The sequence below is a fragment of the Ochotona princeps genome, chromosome 3, assembly GCF_030435755.1.
Source record: "Ochotona princeps isolate mOchPri1 chromosome 3, mOchPri1.hap1, whole genome shotgun sequence".
In the NCBI taxonomy this organism is placed as follows: domain Eukaryota; kingdom Metazoa; phylum Chordata; class Mammalia; order Lagomorpha; family Ochotonidae; genus Ochotona; species Ochotona princeps.
In genome coordinates, this window is record NC_080834.1 from 6,618,370 (window position 1) to 6,641,637 (window position 23,268).

General features: G+C 39.1%; 1 protein-coding gene across 1 annotated transcript; it reads right to left on the reverse strand.

Annotated features, from left to right (window-relative positions):
* Positions 1-879: 879 nt before the first annotated feature.
* On the reverse strand, positions 880-21,535 carry PLSCR4 (phospholipid scramblase 4). The gene is made up of 8 exons (XM_004597765.4): positions 21,529-21,535; positions 20,166-20,270; positions 10,844-11,079; positions 6,785-6,827; positions 5,696-5,922; positions 3,601-3,762; positions 1,843-2,001; positions 880-1,213 (listed from the first exon to the last, which is right to left on the reverse strand). Exons 1-8 carry the CDS (start codon positions 21,533-21,535, stop codon positions 1,166-1,168), a joined length of 987 nt encoding a protein of 328 aa, XP_004597822.2. The 3' UTR covers positions 880-1,165.
* Positions 21,536-23,268: the final 1,733 nt, after the last annotated feature.

Here is a 23,268-nt window from a genome sequence, read left to right on the forward strand (position 1 = left end):
GCCAGTGTCACGCATGTCACCTCACCCTGCTGCGGCATGATGTTGGCACTCTCCAGTGCCTTTAGAATCTTGTATTGATTAACTGCAAATAGCAGAGAAGCAACATGTTTGCTACTTTTTATTATTCTATTTGTGTAAATACAAAGTTACCTGTCATGGAAATGGAAAGTAGCAAAGCACTGCTAAGCAGTGTCAGATTTGACAGCCTTCTCTGTGACAAAGTACTCCGCACATGTTGTATTTCAAAATATATAGCTCCATTCCTTGCAGTTTCAACAGCATGGTGATTTAGAAGAATGATCTTTTCTTTGTCAAATCAAATGACAGATAAAGAGTTAATAGATGACTGTAAAGGTTGGGCCAAACACATGGGATTCATCAGGCATCTGGGATCAAGACACGTTATGCAGAAAAGGTGTCCACGTATTGAATGCAAGCTTCTTTGAAGGGCACTGATATCTTCCAGTTGCTTCGAGATCTTTATTGACTGTGGCACATCTCAGCTCTTCTCATGATTATCTGATCCATCCTTTTCATGCATTCTGCTGCCGATTGTCCATGCTAATAAATAAGTAAATACGTTTGGAAATATAAACTTTATAATAATAAAGAATACATATTTTATTTTATTATAAAATCTAATTTCTCATAGAAACTTCTATAAAGTGCTCAGAATAAAATTTTAATACATGCATGTGTGTAACATTTTTTTCTGTGATAATAAAAATCTCATTTCTGTGTGTTTTCCTCACTGTTTTAAAGATGGAGAGCAGCACAGTTGTCCACGGGATACAAGTCTGTCTTCTGTAACAGGAATCGGTGAAGAAGCATAGACGCAGGAGAGAAACAGAACCCTTGTGACTGCGTTCCGATAGAGCCATCCTTTCACCACGTTCCACCCCCGAGCTTTGGCTCATCTTCCCTCACCTCCTCTTTCTAGCATTTTCTGTGTCTGCTCACTTGGCTAATAGGTCTCAGGTTTCTGGAAGAAATCCTAGTCTCCAGTGGACAGATGCACAATGGAAACACACCGTTCTGCTTGCGCTGTTGCACAGGTTCTCAGCCTACCAGCCAAAGCTAACATAAAACAGCAAAGCTGAGAAATACAACTGCAAGTGGTTGAGATGGATTGTAGACCCAATAAATGATAATTCTCTGTGCATCTCTAGGCTGACGAATGTTGTGACGGAGATCTTTCAAAGTACATGAAGTCCTAAAATTAAGAACATAATTTAAATGATTACAGAGGCAGGGATACTTTATGTAATGCATACAATATTATTATTCATAATTTATCAGCTGCATATCCTGGTGCAGCAAAAAAAAATCAATCAATCTGATAAATAGTAAGAAGATCTAACGTGAGAAATAACAACAACTACATAGAAGTGTTGGTGAACAATATGTTTCCCAATGAGTAACAGTGAAGTAAATTTTATTATTAAAAGGAAGAAAAATTTAATAACTCTGATGATATATCATAGCAAACTGGCAGAGCATGGAAGAAAAAGTATCAACCTTAAAATTATTATATTTTATTTAAAAATCAGAAGATGGGATATTTCAAATATGAAAATAATAAACATCATTGTGAAATAATATTCAATGATGGTAAAGTGGATGTTTAATATCTCCAGGCATTCTCCAGTACTTTACTTACATAGTTACTGTTAATAATCATGAATACAATATATTGATTTTGATTTTGCAATTCATGCCATTGGTAAGTGGCACAGACAGACTTTGGCCTGGATTTAAAACATATTCCATTTTCTACGGCATTACACTTCTTGTCGTCAGAAAGACAGTCTTTTCAGGAAAACCCAAACACCAAAGACCTACAATGAGGAAGCAGGTTCCAAAAATCATGGCTTTCATCTTCACATCCATGTCCAGTGGGAAGTGAATGTCAAAATGGTCAGCATCCTCCATTGCAGATAACAAACCATTCCACTTCCTGATGATATTGCCAATGTTGGACACGCCGTCAAGAGATTGAACCTGGAATAGCAAGGATGTATGCTCACGAGAAGTGAAAGGTGTTAAAGCACATGAGTTAGACATCTCTGCCGCAGCTGTTTGCACTGAGACAGCACACATAGAATGCAGGAAAGACTATAATTAGACAGGGTGGTGGTGCAGCAAGTTAAGCTACTGCTCTAGACAGCATCATCCCGTAACTCAGAAAATTACAACTTCACATGAAGATTTTATCGCCAAGAAGCGGTCAGGGCCTTGAAACTGGTTACTAACTGTTCTGAGATATATCTTACAGTTCTTAGGGTAGTTCTCTCTCTCTTTTTTAATCTCCAAATGAATTTCAGAAGAATTTATCAGAGCAGCTATGATTTGCATTGTTTGTGTAGTTCTCCATGTTGCAATGGGTGGAAATTTGGAATTGAGAAGTCATTTTCCATCCAGGGAAACCTGTACGAATAAGGAGGGGTGTGGCACCATAAACTTTATATACCGCAAGTTCTGGATCAATCCACCTAGGCCTTGCAGCACATGTCAGAGTTGCAAAGTGCTTCAGCAGTTAATATGGGCACACAGACAACTGCCACGGAGGAAGATCCCCAAGCACTAACTTCCAGTGTCACCTGGGGATAAGAACACACTGACTCCGCAGCAATTGGCTTCTCTATGTTTTCTAAAGTAGTTTCTTAAATAAGGAATGATGGATCACACAGCAATTCTAAATAAAAAATGTAGAAACATTTAAAAGGTATCACAGGAATTCTCATGTGGAAGAGCAGTTTTAGTATATGGTTAGCTGCCGAGTTGCAAGGGACTCCACAAGCACTTTTCCAGAAATCTGAGAAATGTTACTAGGAATCTCAATTGTCAGATGTATAAGGTAACAAATAACAATTTTACGGTCACTGTGGGACAAAGCAAAACAAATCTTTTTCTTGAGAAAATATTTAAAAATACAATCTATTATGTGTTTTATCTACACTGTCAATGGGATCTTATTTCTTGAAAATGCCTACAGACTTTGAGTAAACAATTTATACACGTAATAAGCAACCATGTAATCATTATTTTTTTAAATAATAAATTATTTTTAAAAAGCACTCTATACATCTTATGATATGTTGAGCACTTGTGTTACCTACAGTCTACATTCCTATCTTTGGAAAAATGACTAATTAGTTATATACAATAATTGAAAGCATTTGGAGAGAGAGAGACTTCCATCAACTTGTCACGGGTTCTCTCCCCTAGATGCTTGTGGAAGCCAGAACCCAAGCACTTGAGCCACACCTGCTGCCTCCCTGAATGCTCAAGATGAACTGAGAGCAGGGTAGCCAGGACACTGAACTAGGGACTTGGATACGGCACGTGGGTCTTCCAAGATATGGTTTACCCTACAGTTTCACAGCATCAGCTCTCAGAGTTTAGAATGTTACATCGTTTCTTTTGATCCTCGTCCAGCACTGAAATAATAAAAAAGGAGCTCAGATTCTGGAACTCGTCCACTTGGCAGCTCTTTTCTTTTACCACTTTATTCATTCGTGTGAAAAAGAAAACACCTAAAATAAAACCATTCCGTAGTCTGTTAGGAAAGACTCTGTAAATAATGTTTCTAATTCTCACCTCAAAAACAGAATCGGAACCGCAGCCATACGTTGAGCACGGCCCACGCACTTTCAGTAAGTTCTCTTTCCTCTCGTTTTGGATGCTGTAAACCGCCCTGCACAAATTCCAATGTTCCGCGACAAAGCCAAGGGTGACCCCAGGGGGACACTGCACCTCCAGCTGCAAGAGGAGTGATCAGGGTTAGGAAGCTGCAAAGCCACAGACTTACATAAACACAGACTAGATGTGTTCTTAATTAATGTATTCACAGATTAGAGAAATGACTGTTGAGAGAGTCATCCTCTCATTTTATTGGCTCCATTCTGAGGGTTCTGTATCAGCGAGCCACCTGACATGACGCTTGTTCCTGTCAAGGACAAAGAGCATGCATTATTACTGCTTGCTATGAAACAGCTAGGAGCCCCAGCTCAAAGTTTCTAAGATCTTTCTGTCTCTTCTTCTCTCTATAGAACTGCCTTTCCAATGAAAATAAATCAATCATTAAAAATTGAAATTACGAAATTACAGAGATGGAGAACAGGTTAGTTATTCCCAAGGTCTAAGGATGAAGACAGCGGCAGGATAAAACGGGTGAAAAGGCTTAATAAAAGAGGATTCAAGGATGGGATGTAACATAGCAGTTAAGATACTGCTTGGGGTGCTCCCATCCTAAATCAGGATACCTGGGTTTGAATCCCAGATGTACTTCCTAGTCCAGCTTTCTGCTGAAGCATACTCTTGGAAGCAGCAGAGAGGGGCTCAAGTGACTGGATCCATGCCACCTACCTGACAGACCTAGACTGAGTTCCAGCACCCCGGCTGTGGCATGACTCAGGCCTTACTGCTGGGGGGATTTGTAAGCCGGCTTTGTCTGCCACTCTTTCTCTCTTTCATTAAACATAATTAAAATTGTAAAACAGAAAGTAAGATTTTCAGTGGTGGTAGACACAGGAATTGTGACTAAATAAAGACCATGCACAAGATAATATAAGAATGAAATAATACAAGAATGAAAGAAGCATGAATTTGACAAATTTGGGATGCTGATTTGCTTTGCACTGTTCCTAGCTTTCTGTATTGTCAGAGGGCCTCATTCATAGGTTTCATTTAAAAAAAAATTTATGTTACACATCTAAAGAACAATGGCTATTATATTGAAAAGATCAAAGAGGTTGAGGTTTACTTCAAATACATTTGTTATTGCAAACAGTAAAACTAAAGCAGCAAGATATTTGAGGACAGCAGACCATATTCATTGAACATAATACTATTCATAAGATACTACACACATAGTGTGTCAGGCACATATTTGCTCTCTAACTTCCAAACAATAGACTCTCCTGAGAGATACGCACTGTTCATATTTCCACTTTACAGGTAAAAAAATTTCAGGTAGGGAGATGTCTGTAACTACAGTTTAGCAAACACTGGCCCATAGCACAGCGTCCACCTGTCCCAGTAATCCTATGTGGTACCAGTGTACGCAATTTATAATTCAGAATACTGAGGCTCAAGGAGGATAAGGACCATGTCCCATATAAGTTTTGTATCTAAAATTCAAACTCTGATTAGCTTCTTTTTCCCCTGTAACAGATATTTTCTTAGAACTTCAGAGGTAATAAAAAAGCAATTCAACTATAATTTGGCACATCTATAGTCTAGTTCCAGCTCTGGCTTCTGCCAAATGCGCCAGTCTCATCAAGCTCTTAACCTTTGTGAAGCACTCTCTATCTGTCGAAAGGAAGGATGGTTGAGAGGGTGTAGGAAGGATAGTGTTATACAAGTATTTTAAGATTACCATCCCTACCTGAAAGCATGTGTTTAGATTCAGCATCACCTATGTGGTAACGTGTAGGTACTTTCAGGAAAACCTGGGTGACTACTCCATCAGTCTTGGTAAATTCCTAATCAGTAGACACAACTCTCATAATTGCAATCATTGTCTAAATAACCCTAAAATGCTCGACCCACCAACTTCCCCTTGAAAAACATCATGTTTTGCTCTGACTGAAAGAGCCTGGAAATGCTCCCCTGTAAGGTTTGGAAGGAGTACAACCATGCTTGAAAAGTTGGATCAAGAAGAAAACAGCAGGTTAGACTTCCAGTGTCTGACCTCTTGCCTAGCTGAGGGGCAGCAGAAGCAGCAGCAGGTGCATCTGAAAGGCCTCTGCATTGTCATAATTTCTCGTCCCATACAGTCAGTGACCCGAAGGACAAAGGGCCTTAGTGTACGATAAGAATTCCTGGCATAATCATCGGTGTCTTCAGTCACGAAGTAAACCATCTGGTTGGAGTTGTTTTTAATATCATAGCTATTAATAGTTTCAAAATGTGTTCTCACTGAAAAAGAAAACCATCTTGAGTTAGAGTCAATTTAAATAAACATTTACAAGTCTTTGGTTATTAGGAGTTTAAGACATCTCAAGTGAAAACATACAACTGACTAGAGCATTAAAAATAACCATTCTGTAAATTTTAAGTAATTCTGAATATTTAAAACATTTCTCTAAAGAAGTTGAGTGTGAAGTGATATTTAAAACTCTTCCATATAAAAGCAAAGACTGAGACACTTCTTACTGGAGTATCTAAATTTGGAACAATTATAAAACCATTAAAGTATAATTATACATTGGACCATAGATTGATCATCTCAAAGAATATACCAGAATGACTAATTTCCACACTAATTTCAAGTAAGAAGATTAACCAAGGACAGTGAAAGGCCATATGTGTTGGCGAGACAAACACGTACAGTGAGACTCAGTAATCTTATAAAGATATAATACGGACAGGCATCATTGTAAGCATGATCAGTTCTTTTTTCCTTCCAAAGCAAGGGCACTGAAGCAGAATTAAGCAGCGCTAGGTTCAAATTCAGCCCTGCCCTGTGTGAGCTAGTGTAGTGCCCATGCTAAGTCATTGACCTCTTCACTCCCTTGCCTGGTGCAGGAAAGGTGCATACAAGGAGAAAGAATGGGCATGGGGAACGCCGATTAGACAAAATGAACGTCCTTTTGAAGTATAGGAACTGACAAGTAAATGAAAAATATGTACACAAATATTTAAAATAATATCATTTATTCCTTAAAATATTACGAAAGATTTTCTTGTTGAACTGCTAAAATGACATAAAAGAATTAGATATTGAATACTAAAAATAACCATCTGATTAGAATACTGAATACTAAAAAGTCATACATACTTTCCAGAGGCTCAAAATGTTGAAGAACGTGTATATTGTCCAGCTGTTGAGAAAGAGCAAAGAAATTAGCAATTAGAAAATGAACGGATGTAGCAGGTATTAAAACATATCCCTTGATACCAAAACACATTTTTGAAACTGAACAGAACAGTTATCAAAAGAAATTAGGTAATTTACATCTGATCATATGGGTGACAGTGGACTTATTCAGTCAAGAATAACACTTTCCATGCCCCACATCCGGGACTTGGGGTGGGAGGGAAACCGGGTGGGGCTTCTCCCTCAATATTCCCTTTTACCTCCGATACATGATGGAAACAATATGGACGTAATAGTATTACCCACTTCCCTATACCCCCTGAACCTTTTTTTTTAAAACCATAATTAACTATGTAAACATTGTCAACAACAATACAATAAAATAAATTAAAAAAAAAAAGAATAACATTTTCCTCATGTGGTACTTAAAAGCAAAACCAAAATGGGCAAGTATTTTGCATAGCGACTGAGACATCACTTGAAAATCCTGCAGTCCATATCAGAGCTACCTGGGCTTGATTCCCAGCTCTGCTTCTGACTCCCGCTTCCTGCCAGTGCCTACCCTGATAGGCTGACAGTGATGGCTCAGCCGACAGGTTCTCATCTGCACATGTAGGATGCCAGTGTTGGGTTCCTGGCTCCTGGCTTTGACCTCGTGCAGCTCAGGCTGCATCAGCCATTGCAGAATTGAGCTAGTGAGTGGGAGATTTATCTTTCTGTCTTTATCTGGCTATTTTTCAAATAAGTAAACTAACTAAATAATAACCAGATGCCTGGTATAGCAAAACATCTATTACTATGATAACAGCCTCTCAAAGAAATGGCGTTATATAGATTTTTTTTTCTAGATGATTCCTTAGTGACAAATCTCTCTGACATGAAAGCCACAGGCTGAAGATGTTTAGGAAGTTCAGCATGAGTAAACAGAAAAAGGCCACTCAGAAAGCAATTCTTTCGATAAGTTGGGACAGCAGATCAGATGGGGTAGCTTGCATGGAGTGGTCCATTTTAAATCACTTAACAGTAACCTCTGGGAGAAGTCAATCTATAGACTTGTACCCACACTTGAATAAGGACAGTTACTAAAGGGGGCAGAAATCACATGAACAGTATTAGGAGGGGAGAGAACATTCTTAGAAAGCAACCCAGGGAAAGGGGAGATTAGGACCCCTATAGAGAAATCTGTACCTTAATTTCAGAATCACTCTGGAAATAGTTTGATGGAGCAATTATCTGTTCTGGAACACTCTATCTGAAGAGAAGCAATCTCCTTTAGGCCAAACTGATCAATTCTATGTAACTCTAAATTCTTAGAATATTCCAAAACCTTGAGCCCACAACATGGCCCGAAAATGCCGTACTTCACCAAATACTCATTGAATGCATTCATTTAAATATGTGCGTGAGGGAATGAATAGACTTTTAGAATATCTGAACATGAATGTTTTGTGCCATTATTAATTACAGGATGGTATAGAAGGACACCATCTATGCTTACAAACATTCCTATATGAAAGTACAATTAGGGTAGAAGTCAAAAATGTCTTACAAATTATCAAAATTGGCTACTAAAACATGATATTCTTAACCTCTTGGAGTTTGCATTTCATTCTTCTATAAAACACCACTGATGGAAACTACATGATGATAATGTGAAGTCCAAGAGGTTAGGAAAGTTACTGAAGTTTTAGACTTAGCAGGGGTACCGTTTTGGGCACTGGCAAGTGGTTCAGTAGATTCAGCTGTTGCTAGGATACCCGCATCCCATATTAAAATGCTCTTTGAAATCTTGGCTGCTCTGTTTGAGACTAAGCTTCTCTTAATGTGCTTGGGAATACAATGGATAATGGCACAATTACTTGGGCTCCTGCCAGCCACGTGTAAGTCACAGGTGCAACTCTTGTCTTTGGCTTGGTCCTTTTCCCATTCCTGTGGCCATTTGGGCAGTGAACCAGCAGATATAAGATCTCTCTGTTGCTCTGCTTTTCAAACAAATAAACCTTTCTGGAGTTAGATTTTTTTTAACTGCAAATATGTGATTTATTAGTTTTCCTCATCATTTTAATTAAAAATGTTATTGAAAGGGAAAATAGAACTAAGTGTGTTAATTCAAGTTCAACCACCATTATAGGAGGAATTGAAGAACAGCTTTAAATTGCTTACATAAATGCGGTACACATCTTTAAAAGAGAAATGATTCCTGAGAATATTAAATTGATTTCTCAATTTCTCAAGTACATAAGGAAACTTTTCTAAATTTTATGCATTCTAAATATCTGCAAGCCTGCCAAATAATGTGGGAGTTTATTGTGGTATTTTAAAGCGTTTGCCTAATGCAAAAACCCAAGGTTTTCTTTTTTAAAAGTGTTTATTCTGAATAAGAGAGTTACTGAGCAACACAGGTACACACACACACACACACACACACACACACACCTTTCCTCTGCTGGTTCATTCCCCAAAGTGACTGACATAGCTACGTGACAGCAGCTGCATCTGGTCCTCACATAGTGGTGCAGAGCTCAAACACTTCAGTGATTTGTGCGGCCTTTTTCTGGGTGTTAGTAAAGATCGGGATCACAAATGAAGTTTTCAGGGCATGGACGGGTACCAAGATGGATGCAGATGTCACAGACAGCGGCTTCACCTGCCATACCAGAACAGTAGTTCCCAAGTCTTTTTTTTTTTTTTTTTTCTAACCAAACAGGTTAAGGTGCTTCAAACGTTTTGTGGAAGAAATGAAATTGTGAAGTAATGCACATTTCTACAAACCTTTTGAAGATTCCTTGAATAGTATTTCACACATAAACACTGTAGTATCATGCCAATGAGTTTCAAGGCATAAAACTAACAAAGCCCCTCCCTATCAATACATACAACTGAATGAGAAGTAAGTCCACTCCATGGAATACTCAACTACCTGCAGAGACACATGAAGTGGGACGTTCTGTTGATGATGGTTTTTATTCCTTTTTTAAAATTTACATTTGAAATGTAGAGTGAGAAAGAGTAAGTGGCAGAGAGAGCTACGAGTGAGAGCTTTTCCACGCTCCAGTTCACACTGCTCAAACACTTGCAGGTGGAGTGAGGGAGAGACACAGAAAGAGACAGAGACAGGAGTGAGAAACCAGAGGTGTAAGTCAGGTCTCCCTCTCAGGAAAAAGCCCTAGTTATTTAGGCAATCTTTCTGGTCTTTAAGGGCTTACAATATGAGGCACTCAAGTGTTAGAGCAGAGAAGCCAGGTACTCCAATGTGAGACAATGATGTTCTTAACCTCTTTGGTTAAACTTCTGGTAGCATATAATGCTTGCCAATGCATCCTGCTTTCAGAGGCAAAACAAGATCAAGAAAGGGATTTCTACCACAATTTGTACTATTTTCATTAAACAGTTTTTTTAAGTTTCTGAAATGGATTTTAAAATAATATTATTTGCAAAAGACAACTTTGCGCCTCACCCCAGTTTTTACATCAGAATGTCTTTGCAGATAGAAATTCGTGTTTTGTCAAGGAGTCTCTGGAACTTGGCTTGAAAGAGAATTCTTCTTAGGCCTATTGTTTTCAATTTTACTGTATATTTTGGGGATTGACAGAAGCGGACAGTGACCATTTGGGGAGATGAGGATGGAAGTGGGCTAAAACTGTCTTTAACCCACCCTCTGTCTAATGCTCTGTAATTTGTTGTTGTTGATTTCCTTGATGCTAACTCTTTCCTTGCAAGAAGTCGGCCTCCATGACTGCTTTTTCCTACCGCTGTCACTATTCCTGCTTTTCTATTTCCATCAAGAATATATCCTGAATGTCATAAAACTCAACAACAGTCCTTCATGAAAATTATATTCATTACACAAAGCCACCCCTCTTCACGTTTTGGAAATTAGTACCACAATTCCTGTAGCCTAACAAACTGGGCATCCTGCCATCATTGCCCCATCTCTTTGTTTACTCTACTCAGTCTTTGTCTTCTCTGAGATCCCATGGTCATTCTTCACATAAAATAATCCGTAAATGTATGGCATACCTGAGCTAAGTATTCCAGGCCTGCAGGGCAGTTTGGTATAGGAGCTGGTACTGGCATCCAGGTTACTGCAGCATGCTGATTCAGTGTAGGGTATTTGCCAGGCTGAGACTGGATAAGTTGGGTAGTACCGATGGGCTGGTACAAGGGGAAGGTACCGGGATTCTGAGTAGCATAATATCCTATTGGCAAGCCTGCTGGGTTGGCTATAGGTGGAGGGACAGCTGTTCCTGAGGGACCTGTGTTCAAAACAAGTCAAAGTGTTGAACATTATTATCACTGTAAAATACTGAAAGATAACATGAGCTTTACATGGAGGTGAACTAGACCTTATTGACACACACTTGAGCAGAATACACTGTTCTGTTATCTGTGTATCGTGTCACAGCAATGTACTAAGTGAAAGTTGTACATATACCTTCATTGTCTTCTTAACCCTTGTGAGACAGTTTTTTCTTTCTGATAGATGCAGAAATAAAGTTGTGGCACTAGGTTACATGCTGACCTCTTCATGCATGAGATCCCTCCTTTGGCAATAACATTTTATTAGATTGCAGTAAAATTATCACAAGGCTTAGCACAGAATTCCCATTGTAGAGTTCTGTTATCTTCATTCTTGCTGTTGCTTAAGGTCACAACATTGTAAGCTCACATTACCTCCTCTGTTGGGTTGTCTTTGATTCCGTCACACGTTTCTATCTTCATAATCTAGTTTTCACACTCTTGTTCCAGCCAATATCTTGGATATTACATTTCTTAAGTTTATTGTCTTAATAATTAGAACCGATAAGACAAAAGTCCCAGACTGTAGTTGTTTAAACAAGTATTCGTTCTCCCAATTCTGGGGACTGGGTAGCACAAATTCAAGTGCTTGGCATGGTTATGTGTGATGAGAACCTTGGTCTTGATTTGGAAATAGCCACCCTCTTCCTATGTCCTCACTGGCTAGACAGAAATGACCCCTGGCACCTGTCTCCTTTAAGGGCACTAATCTCATGAAGAGAGATGAAGGGCTCACTCTCATGACCTAAATGCTTCTGAAATCCTCATCTATGAATAATGTCATGTGGAGAATTAAAGTTTAATGAATTGGATTTGTGGAGTGGTGGATGGTGGGAGGGGAGCTGTATAAACGTCCAGTTCATAGAACTCATCTTTCAGTTGAATTTCTGTGAATGCAAGAGCCAGAAGCAACCCACAAGCCTTTTTTTCTGAGCTGCCAAGAACATCACACCTAGATAAAGACTTCCTTCTTCAAAACATTTTATAAAACAAGGTCTTATGGGAATTCTTGTGTTAAAAACAAATTACATGATTACATAAGCTATTTTGTGTTAAGATTTTAATATTAATGTATTTCAGTTAAAATTAAAAAGTCAACTTGGTATTGTCAGAATGCCCTAGATGGGATCTGACCTTTAAAATGCGATGAATCCTTGGTGGTTGGACATGAAGGAATTTAAAAATATAAAATGAGATTTTCTACATTTTCAAAAGGAAAAATTTAAATTTGCTAGTAAATTTAGAAAAAAATGTCAATATAGTCTTAAATTACAGCTCAGCATGGCAGGTGTTTTAAAGTAATCAGGAAGTTGTTCATAAAGCTGCAGGTATCTGGACTCCAAGCAGATCTACTGCGTGAGAAACCATGCAGCAAAATGTGGTAAGATCTCCTTTTACTGATTTTTTTTAAATATGCAATTCAGTGGCTTTTAGAATATATACACAAAGTTGTACAAGCAAAAGTATTATTGAAATTCTGGAAGTTTCATTACTCCAGAAAGGACACATTCATATCCTGCTTCCCAGAGTTGCCAGAAACCACTGTCCTTGCAGCTTTGCTTAAAGTGGACATTTCATGTAACTGAAATAAATCGTGTTGTATGGCCAGTTCCTTTCAATCAGCATGCCTTCTGTATTTATCCACATTATAGTATGCATCGATACTTCATTTATTTTTATTACTAATATTTTATTATATGTGTATAGGAACACTCTAGGTATTATTTATTTTGTTAAATTTGCATCTATTGATTTGTTTATTGGAAAGGTACAGAGACAAAAAGCAAAATACAAAGGCAGAGACATGAAGGCAGAGAGACAGAGAAAGCCTACACTCATCCAACTCTTCAAACACCTACACAACCAGGGCAAGGCCAAGCTGACACCCACAGGCAAGAAGCAAATCTATGTGTCCCATGTGGATGGCAGGGCCCGCTCCTTCATCTGTCATCTCCTTCCTCCAAGATACGCACCACAGGGCTGGAACTCAACAAAGGCACTCCAATATGGAATGTGGGCATTCCATGTAGCATCTTAATATTTTTTCCAGATGCCTTGCCTTCTATGCACTCTAATTAGTGACTGGCATTTGGGTTGTCCTCACTTTGGCCTATTGCAAATACTTCTGCAATGATCCATGTGCAACTTTTGTGTGCGTACATACTTTCCATTCTCTTCTTATGAGTGAACTTGGCTTGGGATTGAGCATTCTGAGGAACTAACAGACTGCGTTTCCAAGTGACTTCCCTATTTTCCATTCCTGTCTGTAGTGTGTGTAAGCGTCCTACTCCTCTACATCCAGTGCTTGCTTCTTGTTTGATTTTCATTTTAATTAAGTCAATGGGTTGAAAGTGATGTATTACTATGACTTTAATTCTGTTTCACTGAAGATTATTGATGTTCAGCACCTTTTCACGTTCTTGGTTATCTGCACATATTCTTTGGCGAAATATCCATTTGAATACTTTGTCTGTTGTCAAATAAATTCGCCTTTTATGCTGTTGCATTGAGAGGGGATATTCAAAATAAAACTACCTTGTCAGACAATTATTTCATAAGCATTCGGTCTCATTTTGTAAGCTGCTTTTTCTTTTACTTGATAGTGTCCTTGATAAAAATAACTAAGTTTTGAGACAAGCTTAATTTTATTACACTTTGCTTCATTGCAGTTTGCAGATTATTTTTAAAAAGAAGATGTAGGGCAACCCTATTTGCTCTATCTTCCCAACAGCAAGTGCTCAGAGTGTCTGTATCACATGTTGTTGATTCTCACAGTATTCCTAATGTCCTCATTATTATTATTGTCTCTGTTATGGTAACCTGTGATCAGTGCTGTTTGATATTGCTCTTGTAATTGTTTGTGATGCCATGGATTATATCCTTATTAAATTGTGAACTTAATTGATAACTGTTGTGTTCATTCTGACTGCTACACTGGCATCTGTTCCTTCAGGACTCTGCCTTTCCTCTGAACCCTATGTTCCCTAAGATAGAACAATATTTAAATCAAGGCAGTTAATAATTCTATAATGGTCTCTATAAGTGTTCAAATGAAGAGTCGTATACATTCTACTTTAATCAGGAGTGGGAAATCTATTTTCTGCTGAAAGCCATTTGAAAATTTACAACATCATTCAAAGACCATAAGAAATTACCAACTTCAAAATTAGCCTGCTATATATTTGTTTAACTTTGAATCCTGCCTGTGGTTGCCTTTGCAGAGCCAGAACAAATGATTTTGTGGCTCTTACACCGCCCACAGGCCTAATGTGGCCCACCCCTGCCTTAAATTAAAAGCTAAGAATGATTAAGTTTAAGAAGTAAGGCATGCTGAAGCTGAGATAGGCCCAAAGCTGTCTTGTGCCAAACAGCAAAGCTACAAATGCAAATGAAAAATTCTTGAGGGAAATTAGAGTTCTGCTACAGTAAATCTGCACATGCTAAGATAAACGGTAACAATGCCAAGCAATGATATTGCTTTCATAATTTGGTTAAAAGATCAAACCATCTGTAATTCCTTATGCCAAAGCCTACTTCAGAGCAAGGGCCTACATCTCTTACAGTGTGAGGACTGAAACAGGTGAGGAATCAGCAAAACAAAGTTCCAAGCTGGCAGCACACTTTCCTGGGTTTAAGCAAGTAAGTCCATTACATGTCATACTAGTGTAAGATAATACAGCAAGTGCTGATGTAGGTGTTGGCAACAAGCTAGCCAGAAGGCCCAGCAAACACAGTTGCTGAGTGTGGCTACATTGCACAAAATATTTTTTCAATGTAGGCTGAACACAGTTATAGCAATAGAGATGAATCCATCTTCAAAACTTTAAAGAACAGGCTGAGACTCTGGTTATAGGCTAAAGCAGAAGTTTGTTTTAAGTTGAAGCCAACACCCTTTCACCATTCCAAAAATCCCAGGGCTCTCAAGAATGATATGAAATTTATTCTGCCTATATTCTATAAGTGGTATCAGATATGATATCATATATGTTTACAACATGGCTTATTGGACTATAATAAGACCACTATTGACATTTACTACTCAGAAAAAAAAAAAAGAATTATTTAAAAGCACTGAGGGCCTGGCACGATGTCTCAGTGGCTAAATCCTTGTCTTGCAAGCATCAGAATACCATATGCACACCAGTTCGTGTTCCAGCTGCTCCACTTCCCATCCAGCTCCCTGCTTGTGGCCTGGGAAAGCCATCCAGGATGGCCCAAAGCCTTGGGACCCTACACAATGTGGGAGATCCAGAATAAGCTTCCAGTTCTTGGCTTTGGATCAGCTCAGCACAATGAATATTACCCAAGATTCCCCTGCAAAGGAGCCAAAGCCTTTGCCAACCTCAGAGTTTAACTAAGGAATGCATTGAGAAAATGGGGGATACAGAATTCAGAAAACTCATTATAAAACTTCTTATCAACAATTCAGGAGTTCAGGGAATTTAAAGAGAATGCCTCAGAGAAAACAGCAACACTGAAATAAAATCAGGCTGAGTTACTGGAAATGAAGGATGCATTAGAGCAAATTAAAAATTCAGTGGAAAGTCTCAACAATAGAATAAAGGAGGCAGAAGAAAGAATCTCAGAATTGGAAGATATTTCACGTCACAATTGGGAAACAATTACAAAGCTGGAAGCAGAGCTGGGTCAAACTAAAAAAGTATTCAAGAATTAAGAGACACTATTAAAGGCCAAATATTAGAGTTAAGGGAGTCCTATAAGGTACAGAAAGGGAAGCTGGGTTTAAAACTGTATTTAATGAAATAATAAAGGAAAATTTCCCTAATCTGGAAAAAGAATTGGGAAACAACATCCAGAAGGGGCACAGAACTCCCACCAGGGTTGACCAAAACGAACTTTACCATGACACGTGATAATTAAGCTCTCTGATAATTAAGTTGAACATAAGGAAAAGATTCTTAAATGTATAGTGAAAAAAATCAATTGACATATGGAGCAATGGCAATCAGACTCACGGGAGACCTCTCACAGGAAACTCTACAGGCCAGAAGAGAATGGAGCGACATATTTCATATTCCAAAAGCAAAAAAAAATGTCAACTGAGAATAACATACCCAGCAAAGTTTTCCTTTGTGTTTTACAATGAAATAAGATCTTCCTAATAAAGAAAAGTTCAGAGAATATGCCTCTTTCAAATCTGCCCGACAAATGATACTTGAACATGTTGTCTTCACAGGAAAAAGGAATAGCATCCTCCAAAACCAAAGACAAATGTGAAGAACATCCCAGGAAAATAACAACAGAAAACTAAAGATGAACAACCCATTGTTAAAATGACAGGATCGAATTACCACACATTCATTTTTTTAATAAAGATTTATTTATTTTTATTACAAAGTCGGATATACAGAGAGGAGGAGAGACAGAGAGGAAGATCTTCCGTCTGATGATTCACTCCCCAAGTGAGCACAACAGCCGGTGCTGCGCCGATCCGAAGCCAGGAACCAGGAATCTCTTCCTGGTCTCCCACGCGGGTGCAGGGTCCCAAAGCTTTGGGCCGTCCTCAACTGCTTTCCCAGGCCACAAGCAGGAGCTGAATGGGAAGTGGAGCTGCCGGGATTAGAACAGGCGTCCATATGGGATCCCGGCGCGTTCAAGGCAAGGACTTTAGCCACTAGGCCTTACCGCTGGGCCCTACATTCATTTTTTTAAATATTTATTTTTATTGGAAAGTCAGATATACAGAGAGGAGGAAAGACAGAGAGGAAGATCTTCCATCTGATGGTTCACTCCCCAAGCGGCCGCAACAACTGGAGCTGAGACCATCTGAAGCCAGGAGCCAGGAACCTCTTCCAGGTCTCCCGCATGGGTGCAGTATCTCAAATCTTTGGGCCGTCCTCGACTGCTTTCCCAGGCCACAAGCAGGGAGCTGTATGGGAAGTGGGGCTGCTGGGATTAGAAGCGGCTCCCATATGGGATCTCGGGCTTGCAAGATGAGGACTTTAACCACTATGCTATCACACTGGGCCCCCACTCTTTCTTATTAACACTGAGTGTGAATGGCTTAAACCCATGAAACATTATACATTAGAGAATGGATTAGAAAATAAAACCACATCAATTTGTTGCCTACAGGACACATTTCTCAACAACAAAGATCAACAGAAACTATATCTCATGGATTTTGACGTTTTAGCTTTTAGTTTCATTTCTTTAAAACATTTTTTCTCATTATATTGTTCCCTGACAAGTATTACACATTAGCATAATTTTCAAGAAGGTTCTTGATTTTCTTCTCATTTCTTTAGCGACACATTAGTCATTCAGTAGCATGTTGTTTAATTTCACGGTGTTGTAGATTTCTATTTTTCTTCCTGTTGTTGATTTTGTATCGTGGTTTTTCATTTAAGGGGATAGATAGTAACTGTGTAATAGAGACTGTCATATCCAGATGTGAGGATACAATGCAGCAAGCATTTGTATTGCCAGATCAAAAAATGGACTCCCAATGAAACTGGTAAATATACCTTAACAGTAGGATGCTGGGCTCTTCGTCATTATGGACTTATGACTGTTCATGAAGAACTATGCTATTTTAATAATATAGGGAAAATCAGTCGGGTTAGGGGATGGAGGGAGGAAGGGAAACCCCAGGGTCTATGCAACTGCCTCATAAAATAATAATGATAGTAATAATAACAGATGGAAAAGAAAACTATACACAAATTTTAGAATGATTTTCATTTAGATATTTATGTGTACATGCTGTCTAGAGTTATTTAAGAGGAGAGAAAGTTGCTCAAATAATATGTTGGAAACTGGAATATCATCTCCCTTCCGGGTTTTGAAGTTGCAGTTTACGGTTCTGGAAAGTTCCACAGGAAAAGAGAAGACAAAAGCCACACTTGACACTGTAACTGAGTTATCTCACAGTTAAGAGCTGTCTACTGGAGCACCTGCCTTACATTGGGAGCATAAGCAAGACGTCACCTCGAAACGTGAGTTGTCTTAGTTATTTCAGTCAGCTATTTTTAGACATTCCATTTCTTTTGAATTTCAAGAAACCATGTCAGTTGCTTTTTAAATAGATGGCCTCTAATGACGATGTCTTTAGTAACTAGTCTTCTAAACACAAGTAATGCAGAGTCGTTTTCAGTGTGAACAAATTCAGTACAATTATTCTAATGAAATTGTAATTGAACAGAAATAAGTTAATTAAGGCCCCACTCGATAGCCTAGTGGCTAAAGTCCTAGCCTTGCACACGCTAGGATCCCATTTGGGCTCAGCTCCAGCCATTGCGGCTGCTTGGGGAGTGACTCGAAGGATCTTCCTCTCTGTATCTCCTCCTCTCTGGATATTTGACTGTCCAATAAAAATAACTCTTTAAAAAAAAGAAATAAGTTAATTAAAATAAAATATTCCATGGTGAATATTTTCAATTTCTTAATGTGAATTACTGGAACAGTTATCCTATGTGGATAATCCAGCCACTAGGTGGCAATCACACTGAAGCTTTTCTATATTTCATAAGTAAAAATTAATGTTCTGCACTGCATTTTTAAACAGTCGATCTGAAAGATGTTTCCCCTTTTGCTAATTTTCTGACATACAGAACAAATAATTTGCCAAAGAAGTAGAATATGATTTACAACTAGTGCTTGCTCCTTAAAAATGGTGGGTTTCCTATTTAAAAGGAATATAGATTTTTGGATACCAGTTGGTTGATTGATTGTGATTATGCTGACAGTCATGCAGAAAAACAGAGAAATATTTAGATACAAAACAATAATTTGGATTGTTACTACCTTTGATTTAGAAAACATTGAACCAGTAGAGCTATAATATCTCTTACCTGAAAATCATTCTTACAAAGTGGAAAAGGGGAAAAGAATCCTGCTATTTTTTTTGAAAGATTTATTTTCTTTCTATTGGAAACCCAGATCTACAGAGAACAGGAGAGACAAAGAGGAAGATCTTCCATCCTCTGGTTCACTCCCCAAGTGGCCTCAATGGTTAAAACTGCGCTGATCTGAAGCCAGGAACCAGGAGCCTCTTCTGGGTCTCCCATGAGGGTGCCAGGTCCCAAGGCTTTGGGCCGTCCTCGGCTGCTTTCCCAGGCCACAAGCAGGGAGCTGGATGGGAAGCAGGGTGGCTGGGATTAGAACTGGTGCCCATATGGGATCCCAGCGCATGCAAGGGGAGGACTTTAGCCGCTAGGCTACTGCCCTGGACCCGAAGCCTGCTATTTTCACACTGTAGGGGAAGAGACTGAAGTCCATGGGCCACATGTTCAGAGTAAAAGCTTTTTTTCTTTTTTAAACCTGTAGACAGGTTTCCAGAACTTAATACAGTATCTTCCACCTCTAAAATATCCTTCAGTACATATTTAAGGAAACATTGTTGTAAGTTTTGTTTTTCTGTCATTAAAATGTACAACTCCGATTAGAATATTTTCTTGGTTAAAGTCAAGTGTAATTTTAATTTTAAAAATTTTGTGCACTGTACAATTTTTTCCCTAAAAAGAAATTTACAGGAGCGGAGTGTTAGTATCTACTGATCTGAGTCACCACCAGCGGTTTCTGCAGACTTTTAGAAATTTCCAGCAGAAAGCCAAGCTCCCTCAGCAGCATGCAACGGCGTTCACTTCCATTCTCCGTGATGTTTCAACATTTTCCCATGTGGGTTGCATGTCAGACCTTTGTGATCAAATGATTGGAGACATGTGGTTCCTTCTGCAAGATACATTTTCTCCTCTTTCTTTGACTACCAGATTGTTTTGCTAACTGCCCCATTTGACTTCCTCAGCCAGGCTTTTCTCAGATGCTTGACAGGCACCGTCTCAGCAGCATTACAGCCTGCCCCTCCTGTGTCTGCCCGGAGCGCAGAGAGCATCAGTGTGTACACAGACTTTCGTTACTGCAGGAAAACAGGGATGCGCTCTCATTGCCGTAGACTGCTTAGAATCTGGTCGCATTATACTTGCAATGATTATTCAGCTCATTAGGTTAGCTTAAAAAGCAACGTTAACTATTGATATGGCTTTCTTGAGGGAAAAAAGATATTCTCTGAGTTTTAACCAACCTGGTACAAAATGAGAACTGTAGTCAGGAGGCGAAGGTGGCCTTGGATCTGGCGATGTGACTTGACCCTCCACTTCACCTGCAGGCTGCTCAGGTGCTGTAGCATCTGCCCGTTGTCGAGGGGAAAGAAGGGGACAGGATCACAGTGTAATAGATTTTAACTTGCTGTGCATCAAAGAATAAAGTCAAGATGAATATACTCATATTTCATACAAAAGCATAATTCATCATGTGACTAACACTCTTATTAAATTGTATATATTTTCAGGCTGAACATAGAGTTAAAACAATAAAACTAAAGAATTATACTTGCTTGTCGGCAAAGCAGAGACTTGTTCAGCTGACCTGATGGTCAGTCCTAACTACGTTGTAAATTTCTTGAGTAAGTAGCAGGGTTTTTTTTTTTTTTGTTTCCTATTATATCAGTACAACATGGAAAAGACAGATCTATGAAGAAGAAAGGAATTTGACTTATTTTCCTAATCCATTTTAGAAAATGGTATCTAAATACATTCAAAATATAACATTGTACTTAGTGATTTAAAAAATAGGGGTACGTATTATATGTGATGCTATTACTAAGAGGTCAGTCTATACCTGCAGGTGACAATCATTTTCAATAAATACTTTCTAAGAGTGACCTGGATCACAGCGACCGCTTCAGAGCAGGTGCTATGGTTTGGACATTACTGGATAACCCACAAAAGCACATGAGTTGAAGTGTTGGCCTCTGGGGAGCTGCTTCTGGCAGATGTGGGGACCTTTGGCAGGTGGGGGCAGGTGCCTTCAGAACGCAGGCCTGGCAGGGCTCGCTGGAGTTCTCAGACATGTTGTATCTTGTCCTTTTGTTAAGATTATAGAAGTGCCCCTCCAGACACATGGGAAAGCTCTGGTTGATTCATCTCATTGAAAACGCAAATTCCATAATTATGTTTCTCTTTAAATTACTAGAAAACGTAAGATTCAGCTTCAGCTCTCCTTCATCAGACCACGGTTTAGGACTTAGTGCTGAGTAGTAAGTACTACCCAAGTAACTACGTACTGTTACTTAGCACTACCACTCCATTTGCAGAATGCTTCTCCTATTCTTCTTCTCTTTCCCTGTTTCTCCCTACATGCTTTAAAGAACTCCTCACACATTTGTGCCAGTGCAAGTCGCCTATAAATTGTTCTCTGATCAGGACAGATAAAAATGTCCTTGTGTATAAATGTGTACGCTTCTTCACATATTCGCCCACATTGATATTTATATTGTCCAAAGGGAAAATAACTCCCAAACAAATACAATTTCTTTTTTAAGTAAATAGCTAAAACAATTCACATTTTACAATGAAAAATATCCAAATGAATTCACAACTACTTACCTGACATTCTGAAGAATTCCAATTAACCCTGAAAATAAAACATTTTAGTGACTTAAAAATATACAATTACTGTTATGCACAATATATGGTGAAGATGGCAGAAATTGTGTAAACTTTAACCTTTTTTTCTTTCATTTATATTTTCCACTAATTAACAAATACTTGCTGAGTATGTATTATGCACCAGGCAATGTTGCAGAAGTAAAAGACATTGCATTTTTCAAAAGATTTATACATTTTCAGGCCCAGTGCGATAGCATAGTGGTTAAAGTCCTTGTCTTGCACTCCCCGGATCCCATATGGGCGCCGGCTCTAATCCCAGCGGCCCTGCTTCCCATACAGCTCCCTGCTAATGGGAAAGCAGTCAAGGACGGCCCAAAGATTTGGGACCCTGCACCCGCGTGGGAGACCCAGAAGAAGCTCCTGGCTCCTGACTTCGGATTGACTCAGCTCCAGTCGTTGTGGCCACTTGGGGAGTGAATCATCAGTCGGAAGATCTTCCTTTCTGTCTCTCCTCCTCGCTGTATATCTGACTTTCCAATAAAAATACATAAATCTTTAAAAGATTTATGTATTTTTATTGGAAAGGAGATTTATAGAGAAAGATAAAAAAATGATCTTCGATCTGCTGGTTCATTCCCCACATTGTCCCAAGGCCTATGATTAAGCCATTCAGGAGCCAGGAGCACTCTTGGGCTCTTCTGCAGGGGCCAGGATCCCAAAGACGTGGCCTATGTTTGACTACCTTCTTGGCCACAAGCAGGGAGCCGGATGGGAAATGGAGCAGTCAAGACTCGAACTGGCACCCGCAAAAGATGCCCGTGAAGTGTTAGCCTGTTGAGCCATTGTGCCGAGCCCAAGAATGTTGCAATAAATCAGGTAAGACACTCTGCTACCCACCCTGCTTGACTTTATATTCTAGTGGGATGAGATTTTTTTTTAAAAGTCAATAAATCCATAAGTTTACATTTAGATACTATTAGAAAAAAGAAAAGGAATTTTTAAAAAAGAATAATGAAATAATGGAGTCACTTTCTCAGAAAAGTGACTTTTGACCTGCTGGAACAATGAAAGAAAACATTACATTAAAATTATAGAGAATCAGGAAAGCATAAAAGTAAGTGGAAAGTTCCAGAGATGAGAATGAGCTTGGGATCCTCAAGGGAGAGGATGAGAAAGAACCCAGATGTGAATGGGCCACGGTGCATGAACCAATGTGATACAGACAGAGGTGTGACCCCAGCTGAAGCTCATGGCAAGGTGCGTGGAATGAGCTGTGACTGTAACTGGAAAATCACTGGAGGATTTGCAGCAGTGCAGCCATCAGACCTGATTTACAGTGTTGCTGGCATGGGAAGAGTGCAAGCAGGCATTCAGGGTGGATGGCATTGGGCATTCAGGTGAGAGCTGATGCTGACTTAGAAACGGGAGGGTGACAAGCCCCCAGCGATGTGAAAGGAGGAGGGACTGTTGGACTAGGGAAAGGAGCAGTCTTGGGCTCTCGGTCTTTAGGTTAGGGTGACTAAAGTGCGGTGATGCCTGTAACTAGACAAGAGGGGATGATGGTGGCCACTGGAGAGCAGAAATAAACAAAACTCAAAAATGAAACTTGGTTGCGTTACATTTAAGAGCAAAGGAGAAGAAAGTAAGACATTTAAATGGACAACCTGCATATGTGAGCATCATAAAAATAAGTTAGGGGAGCAAACAGACACTAAAATGAAGTTTCATATAAGGGGT

Excerpts from the sequence above, each read along its gene's own strand:
- PLSCR4 (XM_004597765.4), bottom strand. Across the intron at positions 2,002-3,600 it reads GTTCCGATTCTGTTTTTGAG|GTTCAATCTCTTGACGGCGT; the intron begins GTGAGAATTAGA and ends TTGCTATTCCAG. Across the intron at positions 1,214-1,842 it reads TTGGAACCTGCTTCCTCATT|GACTTCATGTACTTTGAAAG; the intron begins GTAGGTCTTTGG and ends TCTTAATTTTAG.